This window comes from Euprymna scolopes, chromosome 1 (assembly GCF_053919585.1).
Source record: "Euprymna scolopes isolate OS-2025 chromosome 1, ASM5391958v1, whole genome shotgun sequence".
NCBI classification, from domain to species: domain Eukaryota; kingdom Metazoa; phylum Mollusca; class Cephalopoda; order Sepiida; family Sepiolidae; genus Euprymna; species Euprymna scolopes.
In genome coordinates this window covers 144,045,306-144,069,653 of record NC_136482.1, presented here as the reverse complement: position 1 = coordinate 144,069,653, position 24,348 = coordinate 144,045,306, and the positions used below count along the sequence as shown (strand labels likewise).

Below are 24,348 nucleotides of genomic sequence, written 5' to 3'. Positions count from 1 at the left end.
CCCAGAGCCTAGCTGGAGTCCGAACACGGTACCCCTGTAATAATAATAAAGGGTTGGGTTCGAGACTCCTAAAAAATGGTTCCCCAGTTCGATACAAAACACCTGATGAAGGCCGGAGGGCAAACGGCCGAAACGTTGTGACAACAACCAAGATGAGGAAGTCAGTCCGACAATCTCTACTAATGTCTTGTCGGATGTCATCATTGAACAGTGTAAGAAAAAGGAATTATGTTGGTTTACATTTTATGGGAACAAATTGTCTTGATTTGATATCTGTATTTTCTTTTGTTTCAGAGAGCAGCTTTTTACACATGTTCTTGATTGCTTAAAAGACAAAGAAGGAAACGTACGAAAGGTCCGTTGAATATTATTGCAAAAGACAATAAAAAGAGTATGAAAAAAGAAAGTGAACCAGTTAATTTTTCTCTGCTATTTGATTGAAATCCATCACTTTATTCTCTCTCTGCCTATCTTACCTTTCTCCCACCCTTTTATGTGAATTGTGAATCTTTATAATAGCATAACCGATCAAAATGTAGTATATTTTATGATACTACACTGTATCTATTCTATCTTTGGTCTGTGAAGGAGAAATTCTTCTAGACTGAGGCAATTTTCATTTTTTGTAAATATATCCAATCAACTGAACATAATATAGTATAGGAAGATGGATTTTCTCCACATTAAAACCGATTTTATTTCTAACTCTGCTCTCATTGCAAGTAAATTGGAATAATTGTTATTTCTTTGAAATTAAAGAGTTTATTGTTACTATAAGGATGTGTTACTTCTGCATTTTATTTCAAACAATTTTCAATGTTTTCATTAAAGCTAATGTAGACAAAGGTAAATATTGACTTTAGCTGTTTCATCATAGGTTTGGGTTACCTTTCCTCATTTCTCATAATGTTTACTTCTTTATCATAAAAAAACTGATTAGAATTGGTTCATATTCATTTGCCTCTCCATAAGGGTACACAGTTGAATTTTAACCATAATTTGCTCTATCCGAATCATTCAAAACTGAATCAACTTTTCACATTACAATTAATGTAAAAAAGATTATTACAGTTCTGAATTTTTGAGATGATGTATGAATATTTGTATTGTTTAGATTAATCAGACAACTATTCTCGTGTGTTATTTCAAGGGAGATAATCCCAAATAGTCCCCATTTTTTTTTTCAGAGCTGTCCCCCTTTACTATGTTTTTTTTTTCACATATAAATAACTTCAATTTTTTTATCTTCCCTTTCTTCCCCTCCCCACTTTTTTCTTGCTTCCATCCTTTTTATCTTCTATCAGTCATGATGATAACATATCAAAAATATTTTTTTTAATTTATCTGGTTAAAAAAATGGATAACACACATTAACCAGTAATCTTTTAGTTTTGTAAATATTATGTTTTTAAGAACTTACAATTGGTTGAGGGATTTAATTAAAAAATGTAATCATAATAAGCTAGAAATTATACCCTTAGTGTTTGCTGATGATTAATTTATCTTTATAATTTGTGTAAACTTACTTCAACTAGATCTAAAAATTTGGAATCTTAGAGTGCAGAAGTACCCTCGTTTTTTTTCTGACTTCTACACCTGATGAAGGTTAAAAGGTTACATTGGCCAAAACGTTGTGGAGATAACATTCAAGATGAGAACAATTGTCCAATTAATCTAAACAATATAAAAAGGATTAATCCGTTTCCAAGTAAATACTTTTTTTACATGCTTACATTGTAAATTTTAGTAAAAAAAATGTTTATTCAAACAATAAATAACACATAAAAGTGTGAATAAAAATGTAATTTTACACCTCAACACTGTATTTCAAAGGTTGTCATAACCGAGGGTGTAGAGAGTGGTAAGATCCTTCTTTCTAAAAAAATGTCCTTATGATGTGTATCTCAAATAGCCTCTGACAACCCAGTCCAGTTCCTGGCCTTCTGGTGTGGCTTAGCTACTAAACCTGGTGAAGCTGTTTCTACTAAGTAGAAGAAAGGGCAAAGGCGATCCAATGGTGCCTTAAAACCAGTGATGTTTGGGTAGGTTCGGATTCTCAACTATGAATGATAGCTCACCTAGGAGAAAGTAACTCTGATTCAGAACATTTGCTGCCTTACAGGATTACCTTATCAGAAAGGCTAAAGGAGTAAACCTTGATAGAAAATCCAGAGATGGAGTCCCTAAGGCTGCCTGACTTCATATTGTCATCACTGGCAAGCTGTATTGATTCTATCTTTCTCTTGGATCCTCCGGCTTAGTTGAGAGGAGGGGAGACTGCTGTATGAAGAACAGCTATCCTCCCATATCACCCTGCTCAGGCTATGTAGCTCCACTAGGCAGGAACTGCCATTCCCGAGTTATACTGTACAGCCATTCCCGGAGGTACAGATAGACATCAGAGCTACTCCATCATCTCCCGAGATGGATGGTTGCCGACAAAAACTGTATTCTATATTTTCCATTTTTAATTGTGATGTAATTATGTAAGTAGATGGATGATAGAGAGAGGAAGGGAGGAGTTATTTCCTAGGAGAGTCAGCTTCATACAAAAATTTCAGAGGCTTCTTCCATTTTTAATCTCTTTAGTTCAAGTAAATCTTTTTTATGGGATTACTTTTTCTTTTCTCTTTCATAAAAATCCTGTTCAATGTTAATTGTTTTTATTTGCATTGTAAGATTGTTTTTCTAAAATGAGACATGACATTTGACATGGTCATTTAAAAGGTATACTGCTTCATTTGCTATCACTGTATCAGGATTATATTTATGCACTTTAATGAATTTAACACATATTTCATTTGCTGAGCTTGTTAATGTTTTTTAAGAAGCAAAATTATTTTTGAATAACTAAAGCATTTTCATTTTAATTTTCTGTTTGAAAATGGATTTGTTTAACATACGAGATATTTTAGAACAGATTACACTGCATTTTGATTATCTAATATTATATTTGGTGTAATGTCTGTTTTCCATGCTAGCTTGCATTGGACAGCCTTAAGAAATTGACTTCCAAACAAACCTGGTACTGGATATAACCTTAAATTATATCCAATGGTGAGGCCCCAGCTTGCCGGCTTTGGGGAGTGTGGAGCCACCTCTTAATTGCCATTGCTCCCAGGTCCACTCTGACCTTGAGTGGTAGTACCTGTTTGGGTCCCAACTATGAGTTAAATAGAAACTGACTTGGATAAAAAAACAAATATATTCTATTATAAACTTTTTCTTCAAAATCACTGGATTCGGCATTAAATAACCTGAAAAGGATTGATATGCCATAAAATAAAAGCAACCAATCCAAACAAACTTATCTCTGGCCAGGTCTTTATTTATCCTTTCTCTTTTCATTTTTATCACTTCTTCCCTTGTTTTCTTTGGCATACCTCTGTGAAATGAACCTACTACCTAAAATCTTCTAAACCTACTTACCCCAAAACTCACATTCTTTCCATACAAAGTGTCTTGATCTGTATATGTCTCTCTATACTGTTCAGATTTAATCATCCTCTGAGGTCTTCAGATCTAAACCTGCTTTTATGACAAACATTACACATCTATCATATCATATATCATTATCATTATCATATCATATCATATATCATATCATATATATCATATCATATCATATCATATCATATATCACTGGTAGTGCTCTGTTGATTATTAATGGCAGAACTTCCCTGAACTTACTCTATTCATTTCTAACTCTTGCAAACAGTCCAACACCTACTACACGTATGTGTTTCGATGGTATCATCCATGTAACAAATCTTCTGGACGATCTCAATTGCTTGTGATTCAAATAAACTTTGTCCACATCTAAATCCTCATCCATCTCGATCGTTTTACACTTCCTGCACTCAAACCGGTTTTCCTCTTTCAACCTACCTGCAGTTTCACTGCTCCTTTTGTTAATTCTTTGCTTACAAATACCACAGAAAATTAAGTTGCACTTGACTCTTTTCTAACAAACTAGTTGGAGGAACTTTCCTCTATTTACATTTATAGACAACTAGCAGTTCAGCCCGGCTTTGCTTGGGCACTATGTACTGTTCATAACTTACCCTATGTTTGAATACACTTTATGTAAGATTTCAAATGATTAGACCAAAATTTGTCTAATTTCATAGAGACCTCAGAGGTCAATTTTTTAAAACTTTGACCCCAACTTTGACCCCCTTAACATTTATAACATTTATTATTTTGGTCTCAAATCAAAATAAAAAGTTTTACCCATGTCAGAGTTACCTACATCAAAAATTTCAAGTGTTTAGACCCAAAATTGGTAGAGGAATTTGGTAGAATCTGCAAACATCAGCTCTTTCAACTTTGACCTTTTGGCAGCCAAATTTTCACCCCAAAATTGATTAAAATGCTTGCATGTCTTAATACCTGTTATGTATAAATTTCAAATGTTTAGACCCAAAATTGGCTAAGTAGCTTGCTAGACACTGCAAAGGTCAAAACTTTGACCCCTTGGCAGCTCAAATTTTCGACCCAAACCAATTAAAACGCTTTCCCTATCTCTAAATACCATTTATGTAAAATTTCAAATGTTTAGACCAAAATTTAGCTGAATAATTTGGTAGAGGTCTCAGAGGTTAAATTTTTTTTTAACATTGACCCCAATTTTGACCTCTTAACATTTATTTTTTTGGGGCTCAAATCAAATGAAAAAGTTTGATCCATGTCCAGGTAACCTACATTTATAATTTCAAGTGTTTAGACTCAAAATTGACGGAGGAGTTTGGTAGAGTTTTCAAAGGTCAAATCGTTGAACTTTGACTTCTTAACAGCCAAATTTCTGTCTGAAAACCGATTTAAAAGATTTTCCCAAATCTCAATACCCCTAATGTCAAATCTCGAGTATCTAAGACTGAAAATTGTCAGAGTTATTTGGTAAGGAAATGTACACCTACAGACACAGACATACACACACACATTCATTTTCACTTTTATAGATATATAGATTAAATTTTACTACTTATTATTCACAATTCATCTTTTGATTATTATTATTTTTAACTCCCCTGTCTCTGTTTGTAGGCGGGCATGGCTCCCGGGTTGACAACTCCACCTTAATATTTTTTTTTTATATTTGAATTTCAAACAATCAATAATGCATATTTGCTGAAACTTAGTTGATAATTTTTTACCCTCTTCTGAGTAATCAAACCAGAGAGAGTTTGTACCATGATAATTATCAACTTGATTAGAACATAATTATTCCACCTCTATTTCTCCACATTTTGTCATCCCAGGCTATTTGTAAATAATGATAGATCGATGAACTTGTGAGAGTCCTGAGGAATTAAATGTATTCAATTAAAAAAAAAATTGTGTGTACAAACTAATCTAATGTGTGACTATTTTTATATTATTCATCTCACTATGACATACAGCCCATAATCTTGGCATAATTACTTTGACACGCCGGTTCCCATTAGATCACAGAAGTTAAGCAACATTGAGCCTGGTCAGTACTAAAATGGGTGACCATTTGGGAATTCCAGTTGATGTATGTGCTCTTTGCTTAGCATTCTTTTCAGTCATTCTAGACTTCTCCTTGCCACTGGACTCAAGCAGTACCGATTCAGGTGTGGTTGGAGATTGCACAACCCTTGCCTCACAATTACATCTGCAGCTGCCTTGTCTTTTGAAACTGAATAGAGGCAATGATGAGATATAGCTGAACATAATATTGTTTTTATTTCTTTGCGAAAGGGTTTTGAAAACAAATCCGTCTATAATTGAATAGAAAGTCATTACTGTATGACTCTTGACTTCCTGGAACTTTGCAAGGTCTCAGAAGGCATGTTTTGAAAAACTTAATTTTATTGTAGCTGTTGTTGAGAAGCTTGATTGAAATATTCTATCGTTTGATTTTTGTTTTCTATCCAGAGTGCTTCCTATGCTGTGGGTAATGCTGCCTTTCACAGTGACATTCTCTACCATCAGCTCATCCCAGCAATTCCCATCATGACACAGCTCTTGAAGGATCCCATCAACAAGACCAGAGCACATGCGGCCAGTAAATATTGCCTTCTTTTCTCTTTTCTGTATGTTGAATGTCTTGTTGAAATCCATTGGGATGGTCTGGTTTCAGACTTGGGCACACATACATGTAGACCGACATCAGATGTAATTGTAATATAATATCTTGCAGACATTCAGGAGGATAACATTATGCCAGACTTGGTCACAGACACACATCTAAGCAGATGTTAATGGATATGTAATGTCTTGATGACAATAGTAGTATATACTCAGACTTAGCTAAAGGCACATTCAAATACCATGTAGTAAGAAACAAGATACACTATTGACTCATTGATAACATGAATTAAAAAAAATGAAAGGCAATACAATTATGAATTAATTAAGACCAGTCATGGCTGACAGAACAAGAGCATGCTACTCTAGTGGATTAAATAAAGGGTTCCATTCAAAATTATGTGCAGATTTCCAAGTTCAATATAAAAATTTCCAAGTTCAAGTTATATAATCCAAAATGTTGCAAAAATAACATACAAGATGGGACATTAGTCTGAATAATCCAAAATAATACAAGATGGCTGTGTTAAAAAAAAGTCAGGATTATGTGATACAAAAAGCAGCTATACAGGGTACAACATTTTTGGAAGTTAGTTGAACTCTGATTCATCACCAAGAGTGTGCATGCAAAAGTTTCTTTCTGATATAGAATGCATAATTCCAGTATAAGGTACGAATCTGCAATGAAGAAAATGTTCACATTATATATTTTATATTTATTTTATTTAAATGAGGGTTATCTTATTTTTAAAGCAATTAAGTAATTATATGGCATGTTTTTAGATAAACATCTCATTTCTTTAACTGAAGACGTTTGTCAGCCTCACTTAATTTTGTTATTTACTTTACCTTCAAACTTGACCAAAAGTTGTTACTTGTTTATTTTTTAATTATAATCAGCTACAATTAAATTCAGAAAGAAGTTCTTATTCTGTTGCATCCCGGTAATTAGAGAAACAAAGTAAATAGGATTGAAAATAATATTTATTAAAGGAAAAGACTGGAATCGAACTCGGTGATCAAAAGTTAAAAAGAATACATATTGCTATTTAGATGCAATTCTAGGAATCTGGCGAATTGTCCATTATATTAGAAATAACTATACAGCTAGTTAGGTCACTAAGGTAGAATCGGACAATGTCAATTAAGGAATGTCTTTGTGTTGTCAAAAACGTATTGGAGCCATATGTTATATGTAAAATCCACATGAAAAAAACATTCACATGTTTGAGCACATTTTGACATCACAAAGAAAGATAGATTCAATACATGCAGTTAAGTTAGGGTTCAAAATCAGAGTTCAGACCAGTTACAACTAGGAGGGTCGGGAGGCAGGAGAGTTGAGTTAGCTAAGCCCCTTTCAGAAGCGAGGTAGGAATGGAGACAAGACAATGTAGTAATTCTGCAAGGCATAGAATACCTGATCATTCTCATCACCAGCTGGAAATAAATGTCTTCATGTTATTTGTAAGCCTTTGTCTTCATCATCATTTCAACCACAAAGTAATGTGTGTCTTCTGTTATTATAAGATCACACTGTCCCATCATATTGTATATTGAACTTTGTGTAAACCCCTTCCAAAATGTTGTTTGACCCATCATCAATAATGTATCTGCCCCTCTGTGTGTAAAAAGAACTCTCCATTTCACATCCCTTCACATCTCTCTATGCCTTCTACTATAAAAATGAACTCAACAAGAAATTGTCACATCACCGTCATCGCCGGATACGCCGTTATATAAATGATGTCTCGTTCTCCATTATCACGTCCTCCGGTATATGCCATTATCTGTCCTCCTTTATATGTCTTTTTGTCCCTGATATGTACACCCCTCGACACAACAGACATCAATTTGGTTCCGCACTATTCAATAAATCGTACATATATATATATATATTTTATAACTATGAAGAAATTAACTTTTTACAGCATATAAAAACCTCGAAACATTATACATTTAAAATAAAAGATTTTTAATAAAAAGAATTTTGAAAAAGTTCTCAGGAAAATATTAGGATGAACAGACAAACTATCTACTTTGTCAGTTAATGAATGAAATGCATTTTCTCAGTGAAGGTGAATACTACTATTCTACACTATCAATAATTTCCCCCACTCTCTATATGTACCTAAACTTAAACATAGATTCCATGAACAAAGCTTCTTTCTTAGAACTGCATGCCTGTGGAACTCTGTTCCATTTCCCTGCTTTCCAGCTAACTACAATATGATTGTCTTCAAGTCCAACATAAACAAGTTCTTGATAAGCCCTTAAGTAATCCAATTTACCAAATTTTCACTACTAACGATTACTACGATATTTTCCCATTGAATTCTGTACACTCATTAACCCTTATCCTCGAGTAGCATCCGGGCCTTAATAAGTGGTGACTCATTTGTAAAAAAAAAAGAATATCGATTCTAATTTAATATTTTTATCTACTTGTTTTTTAATCATATTTTCTATTAAATTTTCTAAGTTGACACATCTATATTAGTGTTATGGTCTTAATATTTACCATATTTCTAATCACATCTTTTAGAATAAAACGTTGGTTGAAAAATGAATATTACAGTAAATAAATAATGGAATCATATACAAATTCTAGAAAATGCTGGTTGGGATAATTTTTGATTTTGAATTTTCTTTCAGGTGCTTGTGGTAATTTTGGTTTACATTCAAATTTGTTGTGTGAAGAACTTATACATCAGAAAACCATTCTGAAGTAAGTATGAACTATTTTCTGTTTTAGTTTTTATTAATTCATTATCAAAAACGTTTTTGTTAGTTTAGTTCTTGTGTAGATTTGATATGTTTGCATTTCAATTCTCTTTTCATGACTTCTTCTGATGCCATCAAGGTTTTTCTCTCGTAATCTGTCATATTTTCATTCATTTCTGCAGTTACAAACGCATGGCAACAACATTTATTCGTTCGAGTATTAGAATCAAGAAAACAATTGTTTTATGGTTCACAAGTTTATTTATTAGTCCCCCGACAAAGAAAGGATTGGGCCTAGTAATTCACTCTTGTTCGTTTGTTTGCACTTTTCTTAATTACCACGCCTTGGAGTGGTTGGACTTTTTAGTTTGACTGATAGTCTCCGATATAGATCTTGTTTGGAGGAGTAAAATTGGGAATACTAGGTATTGGTGGCATGGATTCTAAAATATTTAGAAGAAAGATATTTTTCTTGAGGTTGCAAGTAAGTGACCATTAATCATGAATTTTTGTGTATTTTTTTTACATGATTAAAATACTGGTCATCACTGAAAAATTCTAGATTATACTTCAAGGAAATGAAAAGCCAAGTTGGAAAAAACTACAATTTTTTTTTCGCACATTTACAAAAATATTTCCAATATATATTGTTCCTTGTGTATAAGTATTATTATCATCAGGATTGGAGTTTTGATGTTAACATTTTTAAATAGATGATGACTTTTTGAAGACTCTGTATTTATAAATCTCTTCAGAGTGCATCATTAAAACTAATTTTTGATCCATTAATCACTCTCTAATATTAGTGAACAAATTTTTCTTTCCTTTCTACTTTATTTCTTCTTACACCAAAAGTGTGTTAAACCCAGAACTAAGTAGTTTATTTTCAGATAGTGTGTGGAATCTCAGAAAACACTGGTATGATTATGTAGAGGGTCTAACGTGAATGTATATTGTCACAGGTTTGGTTGGTTCAGGTGGTATTTAAGCATTGCAGTGGGGCAACAACCATGAAATAATCTGTATGCAAAAGAAGCAACTGTTACATTCTGGCAAGTAAATAGTAGATATAATCCAAGCAGATCATATACTCCAAAGGGAGCAGGGTTATACCAGGGAATATATAGTATATATCTGATGGCAATGATGCTGTTGATGCTCAAGAGAATCAGAGAACACCTTGCCAACTCTGGTGAACACTAGGTACCTATATTCCAAGTGGGGACTAATCATTGCCTTGTCAAGACTATTCACCAAAGCCATTCATGAAGAATTTAGTTGCTCAGGATGTGGTCCTGTCTTTGTCACGATACTGAAATGGTCAGGTTTTCGTGACTACCACATGAGGTTTTGGCTGTTCAAACCTTCCTTCATGCTCCACATTGTCTTACAATAGTTTCACAAAAGAAGGCTTGAGGTGATGTGGCCTAGAAGACTGTTCGGATCTTGTAGTTGAGGTTACCAAACAGACTTAGCGGCTCCAAAGGAAAAGTAGAAACAGCCGATCGACAACAATAACAAGATTTATTGAAACCTGTTAATGTTACAATAATATGTGTAAAAACAAACTTGGTTAAAAAAATAAAGTTGAATGCCGAGATACGGGGAGAATATGGTTGACTGGTGGAAAGTTTTTGATAGTCAAAAATGGCAGATATGGCTGCGGAGTTGTCAGCAACGGGAAATGAACCAACTTGATTTCTCAATTTAGTGTCCCTCTTTTTATGGACCCGATTTTTGGCAGGTGCACTTTCTGGCTGATCAGCCAATCAAGACTGTTGACCAATAGTTTAATGCCACAACCATGGGGGAGGGACAAGAGGAAACACCATAACCATGGGGGAGGGACAAGAAGAGACACCCCTCCTCTGGACTTGTATGTGATTGGTCATTCTAGAGCAGCCAATGGCTAGTGCCATAATTAATAATCTAGGCTTCAATTTCTTTGACCACTCCCAAGGTCTTGTGTCAAACTTTGCACTTTATGCCCTGATCAGGTTGACCCAGAACACCTGTTAATGTTCGACACTTTTGTGTTGTTTTCATTTTTATTAAAATCTAAAATGATTTTGTTTTGTTTCTGACAACTCCAGAACCTTCTTATAATTATTTCACCTTTGGCAAAAGGTTGACAGGTCAACTCTGTTTGGCAAAAGCTTAACACTTTTGTTATTTTCGTTTTTTTTAAATCTAAGTGATTTTGTTTTGTTTCTGACCACTTCGTGTACCTTCTTACAGTTGTTTTGCTTTTTGGCCAAAGGTTGACAGGTCAACCCTTAGGCCAAAGATTGACACTTGTTATTTTCATTTTATTAAAATCGAAATGATTTTGTTTTACTTACGATAACTTTGTATATCTTCTGACAATTATTTTGCTTTTGGCAAAAGGTTAGCAGGTCAACTCCGCTGGCAAAAGATCGACACTTTTGTCATTTTCATCTTATTAAAAATCTTGTTTTTCTTTTAACGACTCCATTGTTTATTTCAGCATATCTGTATTTGGTGACCGTTTTTCTTTTCTTCATTTTCACTGATTTTCACAATCTGTTATTTACTCAAATTCAAATAATTCAGTAATTTGAAAATTAATTATTTTCACAATTAAATTTGCCTATTTTAACCTGCCTAATTAATTAAAGACCTGATTAATTTCATCAGTCAACTCATGACACTGAAAATGGTAGTATCATAAGGATACACAACATCTACAGCTCCCTATTAACCCTATTGGATATATAAGACAAGTGATCGTCAAGCCTGAGATTGGTAGATATTATTACTCCTATTTAGAGAATGGCATAAATGTGTCTTGAAACCAAATCTCATGGACAGGGACAGAAGAGAGATATCTAGAAGACAATAACACAACTGTTTTTGCTGAGTTGAACACCATGCCCCAGTCCCCCACCCACTCAGACGTAAAAGCAAGCAGTGATTACAGGTATACCAACGCTATGTAAGGGTTTAGATGTAACACAAAAATTTGTGTGTCATTGACATAAAAGCTTGGGAACAGTCAAGTCATCACAGGTAAAATGAGATGTTGCTCTGTCCATTAATGTCAGCATGTCATGGATGAAGAACAAAAATAACATTAGCACAATAATACTTCCCTGCAGCATCCAAACAGCCAGCGAATTATTAAACCAATTTCCTGACATCTTCAGTGTAATATGTCATCCGGCTCGGAAACCTATCAATATGTGTAAGAACTTATTGAAATGATTGCTAGTGCAACTGCAGACTTAGCATACCATGTTCAACTTTGGTTAGAATGATTGTACTATTTTCACTAATATTACTAATGAAGATATATACCTATCATTTCTTTGTTCCACCTATGAGTGAAATAGGCTTTACTTTCATGTCTTGTTAGGGAAACCAATTAAGAATGAAAACTCTATTGCACCAAGGATAAGTTAGATCCTTGACAAATGTCAAACCTTTTATCTTTACGCATATTATCTGCCTGGTGAAGAGAGTGGTTCTACAAATTTGCCATTGTTTAAAATTATTTTCTTTAGCCTGAAAATAATAAATATATATGGAATATGCAGCTTTTTTTTCAGAACATGTATCATAAAAAAAAAAAACAAGTAAATAAGAATTGATGCTTTTTCGCAGACAATGTCCAAAGAAAGTTCATACTTTTTTCATTAAATATGAAGATTCAGCTGTCGATAAAACTCAGACTTTGTTTTTGTAAATATCTCACTTGTATTAACAATTGATAAAAAAGCCATAATTTTTTTAGGTAAAAACCAATCTTGCTTTTTATAAAGTCTTATTTTTTTTATCGGAAAAATATCTTACTTTGTAATTATTTAAGAACTAGCTGTACCTAACCATGCATTACTATGGCTCAGTTTCTTTAAAGAGAAATACAATAAAAAGATAAAAATGTACTGTAAATTTACTGAGTATATTTATTTATTTCATGAAATGTTGCATTCTGTAATGTTAATATATGTTTATTATTTTTTTTGCAATTGTTTTAACAACAAAAGTTTTTTTTTTAATATACACACACAAACACACATACGCACAGACTATAATACGAACCATTAGTGGCACATGTTTTGTTTATGTCTTCAATACTTGTGGATACACAATATTTTGAGTCTTGTTAATGTTTATAGCAAACGCCCAGCGAATTGTGAAGTGCAACACACACAAACACAAGACAGAAATGACCTATGTATGAAACAAACTTGATGCTGTGTGAAGTAATATGCCTCTAAGTGACGCCGTATTGTAATTTTAGTAACTGGTCATTTATGAAGCATAGAATTGGATTCCAGAATATGAGAATTATCAGAGCTCAGCCAATCAGAATGGAGTGAGTTTAGTGAGGGAGCTATTATCATTTATGAATTGGAAACTGTGAAGATTATGTTAGGTCTACATATGTAATAGCCAGTTATGAGCGGTGAAAGCACAGAATCTGTGGAAAATGTAGAATTTGTTCCGGTAACAACAGATAGACTAAATATTTAGAGGGATAAATAAGGACTACTTCCTCTAAAGATGTTGTGATTGTGATGCTGTTGCTCGTAGGATGAAATGTAACATTTTAATATCACACCTGAATGTGTATAAAATGGTATTTGAAAGCTGTATAAGATAGTGGCTATTAGCCTAAATGTATTGAATTTGTATGTGGCATCTATTGTTGGAAACCTATGATACTTTGGTCCAGAGGGGAATTTCTGCTGTCATTTTATTATATAGGAAATTATTGAGCTGTTGAGCTCTATATTTCAGTCTTTCTATATAACCAAAATACATTCTTTATATATATATATATATATATATATATATATATATATAAAGAATAAATGAACCTAATAAAGAATCTAACACAGAAAACCTATCAAGATAGTAAAAGCTCTACACAGTTAAGAGGAGCAATTAATGTATTAAATAAAAATACAAGATGAGGAATAAAAGTTACATAGAGCTTTTTTATATCATTAGATCAATGAGGAAGGAAGAGGAAAAAAGAAGAAAAGATGCTTAAGGCCATTGCGTTTTGAAGCTAAATGCTTATCATATATGAAGCTGTACATACCCAGTGTTGACTGCAAGTGTTTTTACTGAATTCTTTTTAGTAACTATGCCATTTATTTTTCTCTTTCACAGTCTGTTGATAAAACTCCGGCTTTGTTTTGATAAAGGTCTCATTTGTATTAACAATTAACGAAAAAAACAATTTTTTTAGATAAAAACCAACCGTGCTTTTTATAAAGTCTTATTTTTTTCTCAGAAAATATCTTAATTTATAATTGTTTTAGAATTAATATCGATTTATTGAGCTCTACAATGTTTGAATATATAACCAAATATTATTCTTTTTCTATATATATATATATATATATATATATATATATATATATATATATATAGCGTGTCAGGAGGCAATGAAAAAAATCCAATAAAGTGCTCAATCAGGAATGTAAGAGCTAAAGATACAATATTTATTACGACACTATATATACATATTGCAAGGTCGTACCAGTGATGAATTTGCGCTGACTTTTTCCAACCTCTTATGGTAGATTCAGCGCAATGAAACCATATATACTGAGTAAAACGATTCATAATTGTGAATTAAAAATCAGTTTCAAAAGGAAAACAAACAAAATTAATTTTTCCTTTTATAAACTGATTTTTAATTTACGATTATGAATCGTTTTACTCAATATTAATATAGCTCTAGGATACCTACACCTATTGAGCTTATTATATATCTAAAGTACAATGGGCACTGTTTTCTTTTAAAAGTATTAATACATTTACTAATACATTAAAATAAACTCTGCTCTTTAAACTCCAGGTTTAATTCCCCCCAAAAAATATAAAAAGAAATATATATGAACCTAATAAAGAATTTATTTTTTAATAAAGAAGACTCATCAAGATAGTAAAAGCTCTACAGGGTTAAAAGGAGTAATCAATATATTACATATAAATAAAAGGTGAGGAATAAAAGTTACATAGAAGCTTCTCTCTTTACATCATCAACATTCTGATCCACATCTGGCATCAATTGAAATGAATGGCTCTCGTCTTCAGGAGGCCTCAAGTTTTGACAAGCTTCTGGGCTTGACCTTTACTCCTGATCTTAAATGGAACATGCACATCAAATCTGTTGCCAAGGCCGCTGGAAAAATGGTGGGATCTTTCTATCGATCCGGTAAATATCTCACTGCTGATGCTATTCTCTATCTATATAAGAGCCAGGTACGTCCAAGGATGGAATATTGTTGCCACATCTGGGCAGGAGCTGCTAGAAAGGACTTGTCCTGCCTTGATAGAGTTCAAAATAGACTTCGTAGCCTCGTAGGAGATGTCCTTTTCTCTTCCTTGCAACCTCTATCTCACAAAAGAGATGTTGCGAGTTTGTCTCTGATGTATCGTTATTTTCATGGAAGGTGTTCAACTGAGCTTCAATCTATGGTCCCCCCTCGCCAAACTTTCACAAGAAACACTCGTCTAGCTGTACACACTATCAATAATTCCCCCCACTCTTTATCTGTACCTAAACCTTAACGTAGATTCCATGAACAAAGCTTCTTTCTTAGAACTGCTCGCCTGTGGAATTGTCTTCCGTTTTCCTGCTTTCCGGCTGACTGTTGTGTTCAAGTCTAACGTAAATAAGTTCTTGATGAGCTGTTCTATATAAGTTATCAAATCTACCAAATTTTCATTACTAATGATTGCTATATTGTCCAATGTCTACTGTACACTCTTTAACCCTTATCCTTGAGTGGCCTCTTGGCCTTGATAAGCGGTGATGCCTATGTAAAAAAAAAAGAAAAAAAAAGAACTTTATTATATCATCAGATCAATAAGGAAGGAAGAGGATAAAAAGAATCAAAAACAAACTTTTCGCATTTCAAAGCTGAATGTTTCTTATCATATATATATATCTATATATATAAAAGGCAAAATGTGTGTGATCATTTTATGTATGCCTCGCAAAGGCTTTTTTCGCCGACGCTCCTGGGGGAGGGGTACTATCGCTTAGAACTGTTTATATACCCCCTAGATAATAATATCTACAATTTGGGAAAGCGTGTAGCGTCTAGATTTACTTACCAGCGACTTTTACAAAATTATTGCTATTTCAGCCCGTCTTGTGTTCATTCAGCTTTTTCGTATAAAAAGCGAAACTAATTCAAAGCTAAGGCATTGTTCCCGGTAATTGCACCGGGAAACGTCCAGAAGCAATCAGCTTTGATCAATGTGGGGTCAAACTCCTTATATCAGACAATTGCTATTCAATCTGGACAATGGGGAGCTGGTTTCCCCCTCCCCAACATCTTGGGGAAAAAAAGTCAAAGTTGGGTAAACAAACCCAAAAGCTGCCCTGCAGCAAAAGTTAACTCCGTGACTTCTATTTGACCTCATTAATGAGGTCAAATAGAAGCAGAGCAAAAGTTAAGTCCGCTACTTCTATGGCCTCATTAATGAGGTCAAATAGAAGCAGTAGAGTTAACTTTTATTGCGGCTACGTGTCAATTCTGTTGTTAATTCTTAAATAAATAACTTCAAACGTGTTTTGTTAGTATGTCGCGGTGACCCATGATTTTTTTTCACACTTTAATTTCCAACTTTGCCCCAAGGGTTCGGGTTCGATCCTCATACTCACCTACCAAAACTTTTTCTTTATTTTAACCCCCTCTCCCCTGGAGTTTTGATTGACCCAAAACCATACACACCTCCAAACACCCGGGCATAGTATAATATAAAAGCGAAAATGTGTGTGTGTTTGTGTGTGTGCATTTTTTTTGTATGTCCGCCAAAGATTTTGGCGGGGGGGGGCGCTTGGTGTGGTCACTAAATCTTAAAACTTTTTATATACTGTCTAGATTATAATATGTCCGATTTACGAAACAAAGTTGTCGTTTATTATGTTACAAAATTTACACTGTGTTTCATCTTCTCTACTACATTCATGTTCATTTAACCACCTGCATTTTTAGACGTTTAATTTCACCCTTCCTTACTTCTCTGCCCACATAGCATCGCAGTAAGTTGTCAGGCTATTCGCCTCAAGCTTCGGGTTTGAGCCTACCTCCCTACCAAATTTTTTTTTTTTTTACACCCGGGCAACACCGGGCACTCCCGCTATATATAATAAATCTCACCTGTCTGTTTAATTTAAATGTATGTATGTATGCTTGTTTGTCTGCCTAAAACTTTTGACAGAGGTGACATATTTTCACGAGATTTGTATCGTTTTAAAGCTCAACTCTTCGGACGACAAACATCGAAAAATTGGCTAAAAACATTAATTCCAAGACCCTCAACTGGGCCCTTTTCTACAAGGAGGGGTTGTTTTTTTTGCCGACATTTTCGAAAGTCATTCCCTCTTTTTAATTGACTAGCCTTAATTTAAACCTATGTCACTTACAGTTTGGCGATGTGCGCAACAGCAAAAACGTCACATTTTTTGTTTTTTCACATTCTTTTCCTCCTTCAAGGTACGGGTTCGAGCCTGCCTGCCTACTACCACTTTTTTTTTTTTTTTTTTTTTTTTTTTTTACTCAACACACACCTCCAAACTCCTGGGCAATGCCAAGCACCCAGGCTAGTATATACAGGGTGACCCCCCCAAAAGAACAAAAGCTAAATGGATGTGATGGATATATTGGATGTGATGGATAAATTGGAAAAATGGATAAATTGATGTGATGTTTTGAACATAATAAGCTAGTTATGACCAAAGTTTCATTTCATTCGGACTTAATTAGAGTTGGGGCCTGTTTTTTTTTGAGTCACCCTGTATATATAAAGATGTACATACCCAGTGTTGACTGCAAGTATTTTTTCTGAAATTTCTTGGAGTAAATGTGCCATTTATTTTCCTCTTTTACAGTTTGTTGGATTTGGCCTGCCAAGATGTAGACATCTCAATCCAAATCTCTGCTTTGGTTGCTCTTCGCACTTTGATTCGAAACCAAGAAATCAGAAATGTAAGTTTCCCAACAGATTCATTTATTCAGTATTCGTTGTGTTTCTAATGAGTTTTATTGATGTCTGGCAAAAATATGTATTTCTTTGTGTGATTTTCTTTAGGGTCTTTATTACATTCATATTATTTTCTTTCAGATTTTTGTTCTCATTAAAGTTGACCTATTTCGAACCACGTTTTAACCAATGCATCCTCTGCTGTTCTTTCAGTGTATTGTTTACTTATGGCGTTGGTTTCCTGTATTTCAATACGATTGTTATTTATTATGTATGTTAATATTTCTCATGAACATAAATTTGATTAACTGAACGTGCATGTAAAGAATGCCATAACCAATCACAATGAGTGTTGCAAAAGCTTTCTCATAAATTGTTGCATTTTGATTTTTTTTTATAAAGTGATCACTGTTTATCAAGGCCTGGAAGCTACACAAGGATAAGGGTTAATGTATGTACAGTAGTCATTGGGACAATAGTGTAGTAATTGTTAGTAGTGGTATGATTAGATTATTTAAGAGGACAGTTCAACAAGAACTTGTTTATGTTGGACTTGAAGATGACAATATTTTAGTCAGCTGGAAAGCAGACCAGTGGAACAGAGTTCTACAGGCAGTTCTAAGAAAGAAGTTTTGTTCATGCAATCCATGTTTAGGTTTAAGCACCAATAGAGGGTGGGTTAAATTATTGATACTGGTTTTGGTTAGACAAGTGGTTTTAAATTCATTTAAAGAAAGTAGGCAGGAATTGTAGATGATTGATTTCTCAAGTTTGTTAGGAGGATTGTTATTGAAATCCAAATTATGTGGTTATATGTGGGTTCGGTACACAAGGATGTGGTGATATGGCTATAGTTGATCTGCACCAGCATAGAAGGGTAGATATGTATCTAAGTACTCGAGTGGCAGTTTTATGGTATTGTGGCAGCTGTTTATGTGTTGAATTTGCGCATTCTTACTAGGATATATACATATATATATATATATATATATATATATATATATATATATATATATATACAACGCCTGTGGACTTCCTCCTTTGGAGGAAGCTGATTTAACCTGTCCAAGGTGTATATTGCATATAAAGACATGGAAAGATGAAATCCAAGTTAGCTCCATGTTTAATATGTGGAATCCAAATAAAGCCATTAAGTTGCAGAAATATAAAATATTTTCTTTTTCCTTTTCATCAACTTTTTCTATTTATCTTCTTTTTTTTTGTCTCATCTTATTCTTTTCTCATATTTTTTTTTCTTTCTGCACATCATGCTGTTTGATTTATCTTCTCTTGTAGGACCTAATTACGTACAAAGCCTCTAACCTACTGAATCGATTGATCCAGACCCTCACACCACAACCCACATCTGCATCTTCTCCCCTATACGTTGACAATGTAAAAATCCAGATGATCACATCCCTTGGGGATCAGAAAGCAGCTGACATGACCACCCATTGCAATAAACTGCTGGAAATTCTTCAAAACGACATGTTACCTCATCTGACATGAAGCACAAAAAGACTGACAACAGTTGTGTGCTTCAAAAAGATATTTCTTATAAACAGGTATTGGATTAAATTCCTGACCCCCCCCCCCAAACCTCACCACTATCACCACTTAAAGATAGATGATCAAAATCATCAATTTAGTTCAGGTGCAAGGATTACATCAAACTGACTTTTTAGGTGAAATTTCTCTTCGACTATATTCTCATTGAAATATACTTTTTATTTTAATGAGATTAAATTAACACAGAAACTAATGCATTAACACAGAAATTAATGCATGAACATCTGTATTTGTAATTATATAAACACATTGCTATATATATTGGGTACGAGTCTCCCAAAGGTGATATGTTTTCACAGTATACAAGATATGAGTCACTGGATTCGATGTAAGTAAAAGAAGGTTCTATTCTTTCCTAAAATTGGTTTGAATGGCTAGAATAATGCAAACACAAAATATTATATACAGTCTAATATTTATTTACAGGAATGATAAATGTACAAATATATATAAAATGTACAAATATATATAAAATGTATAAATATATATAAAAAATAAAAAAAAATATAAGATATTAATTTGAAAATAGGCATATATTATATGGCAATATCTAGAAAAAATAACGGTCAATTACATACAATGAAAGGTGGAATATGGTATTACTTATCTTTGGTGAGCTGTTTGGTGAAATTGGCTAATAATATATCTATGATGATATAAGAAAATTTTCATTTAATCTAAAAATCAAAACGGCAGCTGCTTAACTGTATATCTAACATAATTTGCTGTTAATTCATAGAAATTATATTCCCATTCCCAATAAAAAGGATAGAATGAGCTTTTTAATTCTAGGATTTAAGATGGCTGCTTCATAGGCCAGTTTTAAAGATTATTTGCCTAAAATTCAAAATAGTTGCTGTCTAATGGGTTTCAAGCCTGAAATTGCCAGGAAATTCAATGCAAGTTTAAAAGTGTTCTTTTATTGTGTCTCTTCAAAAGATTTTGAGATTTTTAATAGAAAAATCTCAAAATCTCAAGTAAACTTGTGGATTGTTGTTATATATTTCAAATGTTTTACTTGTCTTAAAAGAGATGGTTCTTTACACCAGAGAAACAAATGGAGATGTGAAAAGCTTCAAATCAAGCTGAAAATGTTCTCTGTTCTGTGCAGAAGTTTGTCTGACTTTTGCACATGTGTAGAAGTGGAATGAATTCAGTGTGCAGGACAGACAAGAAGTAGGTGAATTTTATGCATGCATTTTCATTTGACCTAAGTAACAATGCTTAGGCAATTTATCTGGAAATCTAATTGACCTCTGTGTTATCTCTGAATATGGTGACACGATTGTCACAAAATAACAAAGTTTCCCTTTCCTTTTCACTGTCACAGAGACTAGAAAAGAGTATTATATGTATCAATATAATATTATTTACATGTTTTAAGATGTTGTCTTCATCTTTATTGTTATTGAGGATGTCATAAAGTACACTAGCATGCAAACACGCAAACCTTCACATACCATATGAATTGTTGATGATATATTAAAAAGCAGCAAAATGTGCTAATGCAATAACTGCTGTGCACATTTCAGCCAATATGTTGCTCACAGAATGGAGTCATTATAAGGCAGGCTCTCAGAATTCTAAGCACTTTGCATTAGCTGACTACTCGGTATGATAATTGAAGATACTCTTAGTAATCTAAAAGTCTTGTCCAATTAATTTGTAGGTCACGGGTAACACTCAGTACTTCATTTTTCTACATTTATGTTCAAAATGTTACCTGTTTCATTCTCTGACTTTCTTCAGGTACTTCTTGTAGTTGACAATCATCTACCAAGAATTTTGAAGTGAACTCTTTTTAAATCCAGAGGAAACATTCCCGAGTGCTAATCAAATAGAAAATAAAACGATTTTTGTAATTTTATTTATATACTAGATCTTCATTTCTGTAAAAGATTACTCTTCCCACTCTCATTTCATGGATTACATTATCCACCACCCCTGTTTTAATAGATGACATCATCCTTTTGTGACATCATCATGTGTGCATGGAAACAAACAAAATAGCAAATAAAAAACATCTACAAAGATATATGAATAAATCTTTCAACTTTTTAATCATCAAAAATATCTTTTTTATCATATTACATCTTTGTTTTTTCTTTGTAAATATCATGTCATGTCATTTTTTTATTGGAAACTCATAAAATAAAGAATTAAAATCTTCATATATTATAATAATGTGTTCTGTGTTTGTATATTCATATTTTGTTGTAACCAACATGTTCGATGGATAAATAATCCACCTATAAATAATAGATGTTCATATTTAAAGGAAACCAGATTCGTCCGAAGTTAGGAGGGACTCCACGATTGGAGCAATTTGTTTAAGGATGAGCTGTTCATAGAGCTTAAATAGGACACAGATCAGGGATATAGGTTGGTAACTAGCAGCCAGGACGAGGTCTTTTTCTGGCTTAAGGAGGGCATTCATTTTGTCTTTTCTCCAGATCTTAGTGGTTTGGTACTCTGTGGCACATCTCTTATAGAGTGCCAGAACCCACTCAAGTGTCATTGAACCAAACTGCTGTATCATTTCAGTACTGAGCCTATTTTGATCTGAAACCTTGCCTTAAGATATTTTATGGTTTAAAATGTTTCATGGCATCCGCCATCATAAATGGTAGAAAGATGACATCTGATTGTTCCATGATCTTCATTGCAATCTTCATCTGCTTCAGGCATCTGTGTTCCTTATTCAATGATTATCTCTTCAAATGCAGTTGATTGGCAACTTGGTTAGGAGTTACCCTCTCCAGTCTTCGTGGTGATTGGTTAACAGCATTCAGTTTATTTACTGTCTTCAACACCACCTTGCTGTTATGATTCATGTTGATGTTACTGATGAATTCTCTTCAGGATTCTTTCCTAGCATTTCTTAGTGAACTCAACAATGTTTCACTGAGATTAAGCATGTGCACAGAGATGTGAGTTATTTTTCACACACTGCCATACAAAGGATTGAAAAGATTTATATCCACTTAAGTCAGGAATATAGTGATTATGTTATTATCTACATGTAGATTCAGTTCAAAGCTTTCCCAGTTAGCTTGTTGATAGTTAAATCGAAGCTTGGGCTTGGTGGTGATGGGCTGGATAACTACTTGTAACTCAACTACGATGGGGCGGTGTTGGAATTTGGATAGTGGTTGACCGATAGATTTCTTGAAATTATGCCTCATAAGTAACAAATGCCAAGTCCAGTGTACACTAAGAAAAGAGGGTTTATCCTTAAATTTGTTCAGTATGGCTAGGTCATGGGAGAGAGCCCACTCTTCAATCAGTTCTGTCTTTATTAGTGTGATCATAACCCCACACTGTATCCTAACTATTGAAGTCACTAATAATCAGTTGAAGTTTACTGTTCATAGTGCAGTTGGCAGGCTATTTGAACAGGACTGAAAGTGGCTTATAGACGGATGTTATTGCCATTTTATTAGTTTCTAGCTGCAGTATTTTAATATTGTCCATCGATTTGTCCCAACAGCCTTCAATAATCGTCTTGTCCCACATGTAAATGACGCTTCCATACATCACACTGGTATGGAAAGTGACTAGAAATATTCTTAGAATTCTTGTTGGAGATAATGTTTTATGTGTCTCTTGAAGGTACAGAACTTCAGTCTTGAGATTTGACAGGAAGATAATAGGCCTTCAGCATTGAAGCTGATAACTGAATAGTTGGGACATCTCTGAGGGTCAAGTATTAAACTTGAATCAATACGTATGGGATTGGCTCTAAGCTGGACTGGTTACTGGCATAGTTTTTATAAACCTTACAGAAGCTTATGATACAGTTAACCATCAAGCACTTAGACTGAAAGTTAGCAAAAAAATATCCCCATTGTGAATTTTTATGTAGAGAGAGTAGGGGGAAAAGCACAGTTGGAGGGCACAGAAGAATGGCCTCTTACAAGGTCGGTTCTGACCCCCATATTGGTCAACATATATATATATACATACAGATGATAGGCCAATATTATGTAACACTCACATATATATGCAGATGACATGTACCTTGCAACCCAATCAAATAACTTCAAAATCATCAAAGATCAATTGATGCAAGTGCTCATGCAGTTGTCATCATCCTATGACAAGTGGCATCTAAACCTGAACCCAGGTAAAACTAATTTGTGTTCATTCTATCTTCAGAACCACCTAAGGACACTCAACATCACCTGGGGAGGTAAAATCCTGGAAAACACTCTATACCTAATTTATTTTGGTGTCCTACTCAATAGGACACATGCACAACACATGTTCAGAAGCTCCCCAAGAAGCTATTGATATGTAACAGCCTGCTTGCGATTCTGGCTAACAGTTCTTTGAGAGTTGAGGCACAGATCCTACGCTTGTCAGCTTTAGTGCTGTGCTACTCAGCTGCAGAATACTGGTCAGCAATATTTGCCGTTTCTGCTTATGCTGCAAAAGTCAACGTTAACAGATTTACACCCGATAAACAAATGGAGATGTGAAAAGCTTCAAATCAAGCTGGAAAGGTTCTCTGTTCTGTGCAGAAGTTTGTCTGACTTTTGCACATGTGTAGAAGTGGAATGAGCACCGACAATCGTCACTCCTGACATGAACATGAAGAGGTGCCACAGGAACTATCATCCTGCAAAAGCTTTACCACCGTCACAGGTTTCAGACAAAAAACACCAGTGTCCCTCTGCCTGCATTGGTAGAATATAAACCTAGGTGTACCCATAGAGAAGCAACAAAGTTCCTATAAAGACACTGCCTGGAAAACATCATTTACTGAGGAAACTTGGTACACATGAATGAAACCGTTATAAAATTTGTATTCTTCCAAAAGAAACAAAAAGTTCAAACTTCGCTGAAATATGAAATGGTTTACAGGCATTTTTAGCATTCAGCAATTTTACCATCTTTATAAGTAACAAATTTGATTAATAATAGTAAATACTAATCAAAATTATTACTTTCATTATTTGTTAATAATAGTTAAATTATATATATTATTTACTAGCAGTTCAGGCCGGCTTTGCTTGGGCCCTA

At 33.9% G+C, this 24,348-nt stretch overlaps 1 protein-coding gene across 2 annotated transcripts in view; it reads left to right on the top strand.

Moving 5' to 3' along the window:
* LOC145276014 (serine/threonine-protein kinase 36-like) overlaps nucleotides 1–21,492 on the top strand; it is a 122,154-nt gene extending 100,662 nt beyond the window's left edge. For both annotated transcript variants that reach the window (XM_080127670.1, XM_080127666.1), the window contains 5 exons: nucleotides 295–355; nucleotides 5,902–6,031; nucleotides 8,710–8,782; nucleotides 17,663–17,759; nucleotides 19,051–21,492. In XM_080127670.1, the coding sequence (XP_079983796.1) occupies nucleotides 295–355; nucleotides 5,902–6,031; nucleotides 8,710–8,782; nucleotides 17,663–17,759; nucleotides 19,051–19,263 (574 nt within the window). In that variant the 3' untranslated portion in view covers nucleotides 19,264–21,492. The remainder of the gene's footprint in view (nucleotides 1–294; nucleotides 356–5,901; nucleotides 6,032–8,709; nucleotides 8,783–17,662; nucleotides 17,760–19,050) is intronic.
* Nucleotides 21,493–24,348: the final 2,856 nt, after the last annotated feature.